The sequence below is a fragment of the Chionomys nivalis genome, chromosome 11 (assembly GCF_950005125.1).
Source record: "Chionomys nivalis chromosome 11, mChiNiv1.1, whole genome shotgun sequence".
Taxonomy (NCBI): Eukaryota; Metazoa; Chordata; class Mammalia; order Rodentia; family Cricetidae; genus Chionomys; species Chionomys nivalis.
The window spans coordinates 5,342,267-5,355,000 of record NC_080096.1 but is presented as its reverse complement, the minus strand read 5'-3'; the positions used below and the strand labels follow the sequence as shown (position 1 = coordinate 5,355,000).

Here is a 12,734-nt window from a genome sequence, read left to right as displayed (position 1 = left end):
TGAACCACTGTGCTGTCTGATTGAGTGCTGGGGATAGAGCCCAGGGCTTCACACATGCCAGACACACTCTCTACCAGCTGAGCTTCATCCCTAGCCCCAGGATTTTTTAATTGCCATTTTTATCTTTTTTTTTTTCTACAAACTTCAAATTTCAAAATTGGCAACTGCAGGTCTGTGCTTGAGAAGCTCTCAGACGGTGACTTTCAGCAGAGGTCTTTCACAGTCAGAACAATCAAATGCCCAGCCACAGAGGGCAGAGCAATAACCGCGGGGCCCCCTCTCCCTGAGGGGGCACTGGATGGTATCACCCTCATGACTTTGCCTCAGAGACATCATGGCTTCAGCATGGGTGCCAATGCCAGGAACCTGAAAGTCCCTAATGTTCCTGCTCTCATTTCAGCCTGAGCTTTGGTGGGTGTGCACCAAGTCAGTGGCCATTGTACAACTCTCTGTAGATTTACTGTGTTTCCATAACATTCCGGGCTTTTTTTAAAAAATAATTTTTTTTTAAATTTTCGATTGTGTTTGTATGTGATATGTACACTTGGATGCAGATGGCAACAGGCATAAGATCCCCTGGAGCTGGAGTTATAGACAGTTGCGAGCCACCCAACATGGGTATTGGGAACCAAACCTGGGTCCTCTACAAGTGCAGTGTGTGTCCTCAAGCATTGAACGATCCCTCTAGCCCCAATATTCCTTAAAATTCTCCTTAAAACCCTGCAGAACTGTCTAAGTATTGCTGGCAATGCAGATAGTTATGGAAGGACAACCCACCCTGCTTATATTTTGCGGAATGACATTTGTGAATGAATCCCTCTTAAAGACAGGCTCAGGTAGTCCAGGCTGGCCTTGAACTCTCGACCCTCATGCCTCCACATCTTGAGTACTAGGGTTGCGGGCATGGACTTCCACCATGGTTTCTGAAGTACTGATGCCTCTTGAGTAGGCACTCTACCAAGTGAGCCACACCACCAGCCAGAGAGCAGCTCGTTTGACTGAAACTCTTTTGGAATCTCCTTTGCTAGTGTCGTATGTGTGCAAGAGGTTGTCATGGGGAACAGCTGTTACAACATGGTGGTGACTGTGCTGTTGGTGGTGGGCACTGAAAGGACAAGAGCCCTGCAGGATTCCTGTGCCAAGTGTGAGGCGGGTAAGTACCAAGCCGACAGGTGCGTTTTCTGACTGTTGAAAACTCAGTTCGGTTAGGCCGTTCAGAAGACCGCTCACTCCCTTGCAAAGGCTTTTTGGGTACAACAAAGAGGTCCTGGGGATCTGGCTCACTCAGTCTCCGCTCCTCAACCTTGCAACTTGAATACAGTCAGAGAGGCTGTCTCAAGGGTGCTTGGAAGGGCCCAGGACAGGCTCAGGTACATGCAGTCTGCAGCAAGGAGCAAGCAGGTGGCAGCATCGCTCTTCTGGGCCCCTCCTGTTACACTGATCTCAGAGAGATCAACAGACTCAGGGTTTTCTTAGTCTCTTGATTTCTTTGTTGCAGCATTTATACACTGTTACTCCTAGTTGCTGGGTTATGCCAGGGGTCTCCCTGCAAATGTATAGTCTTAAAATGCCAATCAGTAAACATGCCATTGCCAAGATGCCTAGAGGATAAATGGAGCATCTGCTCTGATGTCCTCACGATTCCTTGAGTGATGGTTGAGTGTTGTCAGACACGGACACCTGTGCTGCCTTCCAGGTACCTTCTGCGAGAAAGACAATCCTGTGTGCACCAGCTGTCCCCCAAGCACATACTCCAGCACGGGCGGACAGCCATACTGCAACCTCTGCAAAGTGTGTGCAGGTGAGTCTGTCTGTCTGTGTCGAAACGGAATCTTTCTGCTGCCCAGGCTGGACCGGACCTTTTGATCTTCAGCCTCCCAGAACTGGAGGTCGGCTTTACACTGAGGCTTCTTCATCTTTAGGAAATCTGGGGTGAGACCAGCTTTGTTCCCCCTTTACTAACTGGTCTCTACTCAAAATCTTGAGCCTCACAGGGGCTGACTCCTCTGTCCACAGCAGGTGTAGTCAAAGTATTTCATGGAATAGCTACTGTCGCTGCCTCGAGGACCAGCCTCCAGCAGCTCAGGGACTGAGGGGGATCCCACAAAGTCAGCTGACTAATCTATCTGAGGGAGTAAACTTAACTCTTTGGGGCCTGTGAGGGGGGCTAAACTTAACTCTCTGGGGCTGGCGCAAAAGGGAACCCTCCACCTCCCACACCCCTTTAGGGTCTTCCCATCATCTTCTCTCTCTTTTCTTTCTTTTCTTAGCTCTCTCTAGATGTATTCCTCTGTCTCTCCTGATATCTTTCTTCTAACCAATTTTATTTTTTTTCCCTACAGCTTATATACCTCAGCAAAATCTTTCAAGCAGTATAAACATTATAATGAGGTTACACACTATTTTAAAGAAAATGATTACAGTGAATACAAGTGAAAAACAGCATGTTTTCTATATCTCTTACACAATTAAATATTTTACACATTACAGGTGAAAAGCAAGTTGTCCCCAGAACCCACATACATTCATGTCCAAGTAACTTGTTAGCAGAGTGTAAGCCAGCAAGGCATCTTTCTCAGTCAGCTCTCTTGCTGGCAGGCTGCATTTTTCAGTTACAGAGAAAGGACCAGTCATTTTATTATTTACCTCAAAAGGTAATCTCATAAGAAATCTTAGGAGAATCACAAATCTAAGTTTTTATATATGGAAAAGAATCAGCCAGCTATTTTAAATCTTCAGGGTGCACACCCACTCATCAACAGGTGTTTATACCAGGAAGCGGAGGGCAGAAATGGGCACAAGGGGTTCCCCATCAGCCTTGACCACTGACCGACCCATCTAGCAGGTCAGCCAGCGACAGCCAGGCAACCATTGTTCTTGGTCTCCGCCCTCAGTGCGCCCTCACTCGGCTATTAAGAGCAAGCTTTTTAAAATTGTTTTCCAAGATTTTTTATTTGCCTTAAAGCTATTTACAAAGCCATCTTAACCTACCCTTAAGTCATTACTTAAAGCTGTGTTCTAGCTACGGTGCATGCTGCAACCGTGACCACATCTCTCAATATTAGGACGAGAAGAACATGAGCTGACTTAGCTCCTGGGACACAACTGTTCTTCTTAATCATTGACATAAGCCAAGTCCATATGATGCATCAGAAGAAACTAGCTGTGTGGTACTTCCCTGTTCTTATTTCTGTCTTCTGCAGCCCCTGCTTTCTCAGGGGCAGAGGTAACACTGTGTCTTGCATTTGCTTATCTCGGCTTTCCCACTAAGGCAACCTCGATCATAACTAATCCCTTACTATATATACTAAAGACCCCCCAGGTATCAACATCCGATTTAAACGAACACTATTATTGTGTAAAAGTCATTGCTTTAAGTAGCACAGCTTAGGAGGAAGTCACCTTCATAATAATCCACGGTAACAATCCCCGGGAGAATGGAATATTTCCATGAGATAATCACACTACATTACAGGCAGCGGGGAATCTCTGCCCATTCACACCATGCTAGATATCAGAGACAAATGGCAGCGGCAGACATGGAAAGACAGAACAGTAACAACAGCCATCCTGGGGCCAACACTCTCAGGGCCCTGGCGGTCCGAGATCCACCCAACCGCGCCTTGCATGCAGATGTACCAGTCCCCTGAAGTCACTCGCCACCTGCTTGCTGTTCCTCTGATGTGGCCACCAGCAAGTCATAATTTTTTTTTTTGCTGATTTTTTTAAATAATAGAGGAAATACTCACTTGACACGAAAGGCTTTTATTGTTGTTTTTGTTTTGTTTTGAGATTGGGTCTCATAACATAGCCCTGGCTGACCTGGAACTCACTATATAGGCCAAGCTGGCCCGGAACTCAGACCTTCTGGCCTCTACCTCTGGAGTGCTGAGATTAAAGGTGTGCACTACCACGCCTGGATTTTTTTTTCCTCTAAAGTAGGGTCTCACGTAGCTTAGGCTGGCTTTGAACGTCTCTTCTTCCCACCCAAAAGCTGAGATTACAGGCATGTGCCACCACACAGTGTATGAGGAGCCGGGGATGGGACCCAGGACTTTGGCATGCTAGGCAAGCACTGAGCTCCCTCCCCAGCCCAAGAAAATCTTTTAGTGAGCAAAGTGGAAAATATCTTAATGGGGATTGAAAATAAAACAGTATAAGCCAGGCACTGGGGCACACAATCCCAGCACTGGAGACTGAGGCAGGAAGATTCTTATTTGAAGGGTAGACTGGGATCCACGATGAGACCCTATTCCACAAAGACAGTAAATAGGGGAACACAACATAATCATTAACATTATAAGCAGAGCAATGGATATATATATATATATACAAACACACACACACATATATATACACATACACACATGTATGCATATGCACATATATACATGAACACACACACACACATTTATATGTGTGTGTATATATTTCAACCGCAATACAAATTTGCTTCCAAGGGTAACGCAGAGCTGGGGCTTTGTAGGTTATTTCAGGCTCAAGAAGCCTTGCTCCCCCACCGGCAATGCAGAGTGCGAATGCGCCGAGGGATTCCACTGCTTGGGGCCAGAGTGTGCCAGGTGTGAAAAGGACTGCAAGCCAGGCCAAGAGCTAACAAAGCAGGGTAGGTTTGCCCTTTCTCCGCCCGTTTGTGAAGGACAGAGATGCTAACGGTGTTGTAATTACATTCCACTATGTAGTCTGTGTTTTCACAAATGGAAGTGATTTTGTTAATCACCCGAGCCATGTATTCTTGCACATTTTGGTTACAGACAATATTGCTCATATCATTAGACTGAAACTGAGCAGTCTTGGGGTTTCAATTCGAGAGTCACTAAGCAGGGGCTGGAGAGACGGCTTAGTTAAGGGGGAATACAGTTCTTGCCGAGGACTCGAGTTCAGTTTCCAGTACCCACTTCAGGCTGCCCACAATGGCCTGTAACTCCAGTTCTGGGGGGGTCTGACGCCCTCTTCTGGACTTGATGGGCATCTGCACTCACATGCGCACGTGCACACATACATGTGGATAACAGATTAAAGCGTTAAAATCAGCGTGATGCAATTTGCACAGGTTAGCCTATGACACCACGCTCATTAAGGGAACATTGTAAAATGGTAAGATGCCTCCTACTGATTCTCAGCTTTCCTTCAAGGTTGTAAAAATTGTGGCTTCGGGACATTTAACGACCAGAATGGGGGTGGCGCCTGTCGACCGTGGACCAAGTACGTATATATTCTCATGTCTCTCCCAACGTGAAGAACCCGAGATAAACTGGAAAACAAAGGACATTGCCGCTGGCTGGCGTGCAGACCTGCAGTGACTCACCTCTAGGGCACAGGGGACTCTGTGAGGCCACAGGGTCTTGTGTGAGAGTCACGCGGGAGTTTCTCACATCATCTGCCCATTGCTTGTGAGCCCAAGCCCACCTACTGTATCACATGGTTACTTCCTGGGATAACTGTGCTCCTCTGGACCCAAATTAATCATCTGAACTCTTCTTCTTGACCCGTCTTAGCTGCTCTCTAGGTGGAAAGTCTGTGCTTGAGAATGGAACCATAGAGAAAGATGTGATCTGTGGCCCCACGTTGGTCAGCTTCTCTCCAGGTACCTCCCCCACCGTGACTGCCCCGGTGAGAAAATCAGGTGGTTGTTTTATTGCTATTAAATAAAAGTTAATGGTCGGGGGTGGCACACAACTGGAATCATAATCACATCACTACAGAGGCTGAGGTGGGAGGCCCACAAGGTCCAGGCTAGCCTGGGCTACACAGCAAGACTCTCTGAAAAGGTTTATCCAAACAAACTCCTGATATCTGTTCAAACTATATGTGAATGCCCTCAGCGCTGCTGACTCTCCCAGCTCTGCCCACAGCAGGCAGCTCTGGGGTGCTCTCCTCTTCGTGCCTTGTCTTGTTTTCCTGGATGTTGTCATCTATGGTGACTCCTCATCCCAAACAGATAACATAGCTTTACAAAGGCCAAGTCCGGGGAAGTAAAGGGCCTCATACGTTACGCTCAGTAGTCCAGGCTACTTAGTTGCTGGGAAAATCATTAAATTTGGGCTCATTTTAAAATGTCACTTAGATTTAGGACTTGGGGTATCACTCAGTTGTTAGAGCCCTTGTTTTACATGCTAGAAAGGCCCTGGATTCCATACCCAGGATGGCATGGATTTGGGAATGGTGCTACAATCCCCACCCTGTGGTGGAGGCAGGAGGATCAGGAGTTCCAGGTTATGCTCAGGTACAAATGGAGTTTGAGGCTAGCCTGGGATCCATGAGACTCTGTCTCAGGAACACAAGAATGAACAAACAAAAGACAGTAAAGTCATTTAAGCTTGTTAAGTTACGGGTTTGGGGTGCCCAGGGTGCTGCCTCACTGGAGCGCATGTGTTTGCCCTCACAGAACACTCCGGCATTTCTCTCCTTGCTGCAGAAAGAGGGAGATACTTGCAAGTCCTTACCTGGTTGCTGGCGCTGACATCGGCCATGCTGCTGTTTCTACTCTGTATCACTCTGGGGCCCATTGTGGCCAAATGGAGCAGCAAGAAATTCCCCTACTTGTTCAAGCAACGTAAGGCCAACACATCATGGGAGGCGGGGAGGCAGGACGCGTGTCTGGGAGGCAGGACAACTTTGCAGACAGGGTTCTCTCCCATTTCAGAGAGCAAACTCAGGTCCTTAGATTCGTATGGCAAGTGCCTTTGCTCGTCCAGCCATCTTGCAGGCTTGGATTTTTTTTTTTTAAGTTAGAAGCCTGTGATTGGCTAACATAATGGTTGTAAAGCCAGGACAAGCTTGTTTCCACAAGGGGACTGACAATGTCTGGAGGCAGTGGGGGTAGTTGTGACTTGGTGCTGGGAGGTATATTTAGTTGTGACTTGGAGTAGCCTCCCCACTCCCATAATGCACAGGGAGGGCCCCCTAGCCACAAGAATTGGGCTCTGCATTTCATTCGGGAAGAGATGGAGATGGACAGGACCCAGAGTATAGGGAAGACAATGGACACATAGGGCACGATCCCGGATAACTGTGCACATATAAGTGTGGGCACCCAGTCAGCCCACGCCCATGACACAGAGGAACCAGAAAAGAACATTGCCTCAGAAGTTGGGGAGACAGCTTGGTTGGTAAAATGTTTGCTTTGCAAGTGCAAAGAAACATTAATACCCAGATCCACATAAAAAAGCAGTGGTATGTGCTTGTAAAATACCAATGAGGGACAGGTGGTGACAGGCAGTGACAGGCAGAGACAGGCAGTGACAGGAAGAGACAGGCAGAGAGAGGCAGATCCCTTGCTAACAAGCCATGCTCATCTATTGGAAAACTCTAGGCCAGTGAGAGACCCTGTCTCACACAAAAACAAGAAGCAAGCAAAGGTGGACCTCTGACTTGTATACACAGCGCCTTAAAGCACATCACCCCACCCAGTGTCGCTTCTCGAGTTGGTAATAGCTTTGGTTTTAGCTCTGGTCCATACTGGAGGAAGTGGGGAGAACTGGATGATGCTGAATGGGTGTAAAGTGGATTATTTCAGAAATAAAGAGTTTCAAAGGGCCGGGCAGTGGTGGTGCACGCCTTTAATCTCAGCACTCAGGAGGCAGAGGCAGACAGATCTCTGTAAATCTGAGGCCAGCCTGGTCTACAGAGTGCACTCTAGGCCGGTCAGGGCTACATATTGAGAACTTGTCTTAAAATAAGAAAGAAAGAAAAAGGAGGAGAAGGAGGAGGAGAAGAAGAGAAGGAAGGAAGGAAGGAAGGAAGGAAGGAAGGAAGGAAGGAAGGAAGGAAGGAAGATTTACCCACAGGTTGAGTTCCAGTCCCCTGTGATCAAAATCCAGTCTTCTCCATTTCTTATAAAATAGCAATGAGCAATGCATGGTTCTGTTCTGTGGGTGTCTGTATGTATAGTGTGCATGTGCATGCATTCACATGTGCACACGTGTATGTGTAGACATCAAGGCTGGGGGTAGCATCTTCCTGGATTGCCCTCCACTTGCTCCTCTCAGTTGAACCCAGAGCTCATGGATGTGTCCAGCCAGCTTGCCCCGGGGACCCTGTCTCTGCCTCCTGGGGTCACAGCGATTATTGCCCTGCCTGGCCTTTATGCGGTACGGGGAATCTGAATCCTGCTCTTCTTGCTCTCATGGCGAGCATTAGTTACCTCAGGGTGAGCACTCGCTACCTCAGGGTGAGCATTAGTTACCTCAGGGTGAGCACTCGCTACCTCAGGGTGAGCACTGGCTATCAAACCATTTTCCAAGCTCTGTTTTTGTTTTTCAACCTAGGGGAAAAGACGTAGGAATGAGTAACTTAAGTCCTGTCCAAGTAGGTAGGTCAAACTGTTTTCCAAAAATGATGGGGGCCACATTGAATGCCTCTTCAACGGGGTGAGGGTGAGAGCGCTCCATTCACCCCACTTCCGTGTGAATGCTGGGTGCAGCAGCGCTATTTTTATCTGTCTGGTGGTGGGGAAGAGTAGCTCACTGCGGTTTTGATTTGCATTTCCTTGACGAAGTCTGAGGTTAGGTTTCACTTTGATTGGCTGTTTGGATTTCTTACTCTGAGAAGTCTTCCCACGGTGCCACCCGCTCTTTATCAATGAAGGGCACCCTGTCCCCAGCTGCAGGCATGTTTGCTTTCTGTAGTCTTTCCCTCTCCATTCCAGGCTTCTGACTCTGGAGGAGACCTCTAAGCTGCCAGAACCGTATTTCCTCCTAGAGAGGCAACAAGGTTTCTGTGAAGATGTTTTCAAAGGTATTGATCAGTAGTGAGGGTCTTGTAAGTCATTAAAAAAGAAAAATTTCATTCTCCTATAATTACACATTAATAGAAAGTCACAAACAAGGAGCAGAATAGTTCCACGTGCTGTTCACAAGGCTCTAACATCACAATGAGGCTGGAACGATGACACACAGAACACACACAGCTGTATGTCATTTTATCAGGTTTGTAGATTCATTTACCAAGCAACACAACTGAAATACCGAACTTGAAAAGTGTGTATGAGAAGCCTGCCTGGAGCCCTAGAGTGTGGGAGATAGAAACAGGAGGCTCTCAAGGTCAAGGCCAGAGGTTACACAATTCAACAGCAAACAAACAAACAAAACAACCTCAAACTATTCACAACCAAGATCCAGCCCTGCTTGCCCTCCTCACTCAGCCCTGCTTGCCCTCCTCACTCAGCCCTGCTCGCCCTCCTCACTCACTCAGCCCTGCTTGCTCTTCTCACTCAGCCCTGCTCGCCCTCCTCACTCAGCCCTGCTCGTCCTCCTCACTCAGCTCTGCTCACCCTCCTCACTCACTCAGCCCTGCTTGCCCTCCTCACTCACTCAGCCCTGCTCACCCCTCTCAGTTCTTCCCTTTCTCTGGCGGTCACTCATCTATTTCTGATTTTTGACTCCTGGCTGTTTTTTTAAATGTATTTACTACGTATTTTATTTATGTCACATGTGTTAGCTTGCATGAGTTGTATGTGTGTCACATGCATGCAGGAACACCCGGAGGCCAGATCCCCTAGAACTGGACTTATCGCCATGTGGGTGCTTAGAATTGAACATGAGTCCTTTGCAAGAGCAACAAGTGCTCTTACCTACTGAGACATCTGTTTTTAACTCTTTTTTTTTCTTTTGGTTTTTCTGTATAACACAGTCTAGCCAAGGTGACAGGCTCCCTTACGTGTGGGGCCTAGGACTGACCCTGGCCTTTGCTGTAACAATCCCCGATTGTCCAGAAGCTCCCCATCTTGCTAGGCTGCTCCATCCCTAGTCTGGTAGCTGGAGTGGGCGGGGTTTCCCCCATCTCTGTGCTGGCATCCCCAGGCTCCCCACTCTTCCAGCTCCTCTCTGGGAACAGGAGGCAGAAAGCAAGCCCAGACCACCTACTGCCATGCTGCGTCTTAGGCCCTGAGATTCTTGGCCGTCCTGCCCTCTCCTCTCTCCTCCCAGCCATCTTGGGCTTGTTTCATAGGTTAAATGTATGTATGGAGTTTTGGACGGTACAGAGCAGCAAATGCAGGGAAGTATGGTCTCTTCTACCTGATGCAAATCACTACTGTTTTGGTTAATCTTGGATACAATATTTCTCAGTCTTGACTTAACTTCCTTCCCCTCCCTTGCCTCCCTTTAAAAATAAGATTTAGAACATAGAAGACATGGCCTTGGAACAGGGCCTTTGCTTGTTAAGTTTAAAGGAAGTAGAGATGGAAGACTGCCAGCTGTAAGGGCAGATGGGTCCCAGCTGTGTGTAAGAGCAGCTGTGCTGCTATACAGAGCAATTCTGGGCTTTCGCAGACAGTAGAGGTGGGACACAGCCACAGGATCACACCGAAAGGAAATGTCAGTCTGAAATAACGCGTGAGAATAAAATAGGGGTGCTGATAGCCGGTGGTGGCGCACGCCTTTAACCCCAGCACTGGGGAGGCAGAGGCAGGCAGAGGTGGTGCACGCCTTTAACCCCAGCACTGGGGAGGCAGAGGCAGGCGGCGGTGGCGCACACCTTTAATCTCGGCACTGGGTGGGGCAGAGGCAGGTGGGTCACTGAGTTCGAGGCCAGTCTGGTCTACAAGAGCTAGTTCCGGGACAGGCTCCAAAACCACAGAGAAACCCTGTCTCGAAAAACCAAAAAAAAAAAAAAAAAAAAAAAAAGATGAAGGAAAGGTGGGAAGAAAGAAGGAAGGAATAGGTTTTCTGTGCCCCCATAATAGGTTTCTCCACTGATGCACTAAGTCAGATCAAGTTGAATTGAAAAAGTAGAACAGGTTTATTTGAGCAAAGCAACTGCCAGGTGGGTTCTCCAGTCCCAGAGATGGAGGTCAGAGAAGCCACATGTCAAACTAAAGCAGGGAGATTATGTAGCTCGTAGGCGAGGGGCTATGACATGTCTGCCACAAGGTGGGTTTGTGCCCAAGTGTGGTCAAAGGCTGATCACTTTAGGCGGGGACTCGGGCTGCTGGCAACTGCAGAGGAGCAGCTACCATAGCTGCCAAGAATGTGGACCTGGGCTTTTTGGTGCCTTTTCTTTGTTCAGAGATTCCAGAATGGGCAGGGTTTGGAGAGACAGGAATGGGGCTTCTCAGACCACGCAGGAAGGAGCTGCAGGAGCGAGTTGGAGGCTCCAACCAAAGAGGAAGGAAGGAAAGAAGGAAATCCCAACATTCTGGGGATTACATACTGTAACACCAGTACTTGGGAGATTACCACATATCCAAGGCCAGCTTGATCTATGGGAATCCCAGTTGCAAGACCCTGTCTGCAAACAAAATACAACATAAGAAAACAAAATACTGTAAGATAAAATAATCAGTCTCCAGAAAGCTCATATAAGCTGTTGGCTGGCTGGTGGGTCAATTGAGAAGGTTTGTGGATGGAACAGAACTGTTGTCTGAGACAGCAGACTGGAAGTGTCTCACATTATTTCTGTTGTTTCCTAGCATTTAAGATGGCAGTTCGCACGGCTCAAGAGGAAGATGCTTGTAGCTGCCGATTTCCAGAGGAAGAAGAAGGAGGAGGAGGCTATGAGCTATGAGGTGACATCCCAGGAGGCATGGGGATGAAGGAGCAGCACAAGGACCCCACTGTCCTATTCTCAAACATCATTTCAGACAATACGTAGGCGTGAACCCCATCCAAACCTCTTCTGATGATAATGTATTGGTTTTTACCATTTAAAACATTTTTATCTTTAAGCTTTATGTGTATGAGTGTCTTGCCTGCGTGTTATGTGTGTGTGCTTGCATGCACATGTGGATTCCTGATGCCAGCAGAGGCCAGAAGAGAGGTTGCTGAATCCTTGGGAATTGGAGCTAAGGATGGTTGTAAACTACCACGTGGGTGCTGGGAAGCAAATCTGGGTTCTTTGCAAGGGCAAAGTGTCTTAACCACTGAGCCATCTCCAGCCCTGCCCTTGACATTTTTAATAGGACTGTGCAAAGAAAAGGAATGAAAGACCAATTTCTAGGTCTCCTTAACTATATATATATATATATATATATATATATATATATATATATATGTATGTATATGTATATGGCTGGGCATGGTGGTGTACACCTTTAATCCCAGCATTAGGGAGGCAGAGGAAGGTGGATCTCTGTGAGTTCAAGGCCTTGGTTTACATAGTGAGTTCCAGGACAGGACAGAAGATAAACAACAAAAAACTAACTCCCCAAAAGAATCCATATATATATATATATATATATATATATATATATATATATATAAATTTATCTAAAGAAAAAAACACTTTCAATTGGATCACATGGATCAATGGTCCAGCTAAAATCATTGTAAAATCAATGTAGGTGTGTATGTGTGAGTTTGTGTGTATGTGTGCGTGTGTGTGGATCTGTGTGGTATGTGTAAATATGACACATGCTATAAGATGCAGTATGTTTCCCCCACCGAATTCTCCTGGTTTCTCACTTACTACGACACCTCCCTCCACTGTCTGGTGAGGGGGAGGCCCCGTGTCCCTGTCTGGAAAAGGCCTGTCAGAGTTTAAGGGGACTCTTCAGAGGAGTTCAAACGTCTGCCCGTGTCTGTCCCTCCCCACACTTCTGCCTGTCACTCTGGGTCAGGCTCATCAACAAACAGGCCTTGCAGGGAAGGCACAAAGCACTGTGAGGAGGGACACAGCTGTGACCTCACTGGAGCCAGGCCTCCCAATGCCCCCTACACACACATTGCCATGCTCAAACATGGCTGCTGCTTCTTTTCTATGGCTCCTGTTCAGTT

General features: G+C 47.4%; 1 protein-coding gene across 2 annotated transcripts in view; it reads left to right on the top strand.

Annotated features, from left to right (window-relative positions):
- The window catches only part of Tnfrsf9 (TNF receptor superfamily member 9), a 12,220-nt gene extending 540 nt beyond the window's left edge, over window positions 1-11,680 (top strand). Inside the window, exons 2-8 of one of the 2 annotated variants that reach the window (XM_057785122.1) lie at window positions 1,029-1,153; window positions 1,697-1,801; window positions 4,487-4,624; window positions 5,154-5,223; window positions 5,517-5,605; window positions 6,437-6,574; window positions 11,432-11,680. In XM_057785122.1, the coding sequence (XP_057641105.1) occupies window positions 1,054-1,153; window positions 1,697-1,801; window positions 4,487-4,624; window positions 5,154-5,223; window positions 5,517-5,605; window positions 6,437-6,574; window positions 11,432-11,526 (735 nt within the window). In that variant the 5' untranslated portion in view covers window positions 1,029-1,053 and the 3' untranslated portion in view covers window positions 11,527-11,680. Of the gene's footprint in view, window positions 1-1,028; window positions 1,154-1,696; window positions 1,802-4,486; window positions 4,625-5,153; window positions 5,224-5,516; window positions 5,645-6,436; window positions 6,575-11,431 lie in introns of both variants that reach the window. The other variant, XM_057785121.1, reaches the window with a different exon arrangement.
- The last annotated feature ends 1,054 nt before the right edge of the window (window positions 11,681-12,734 follow it).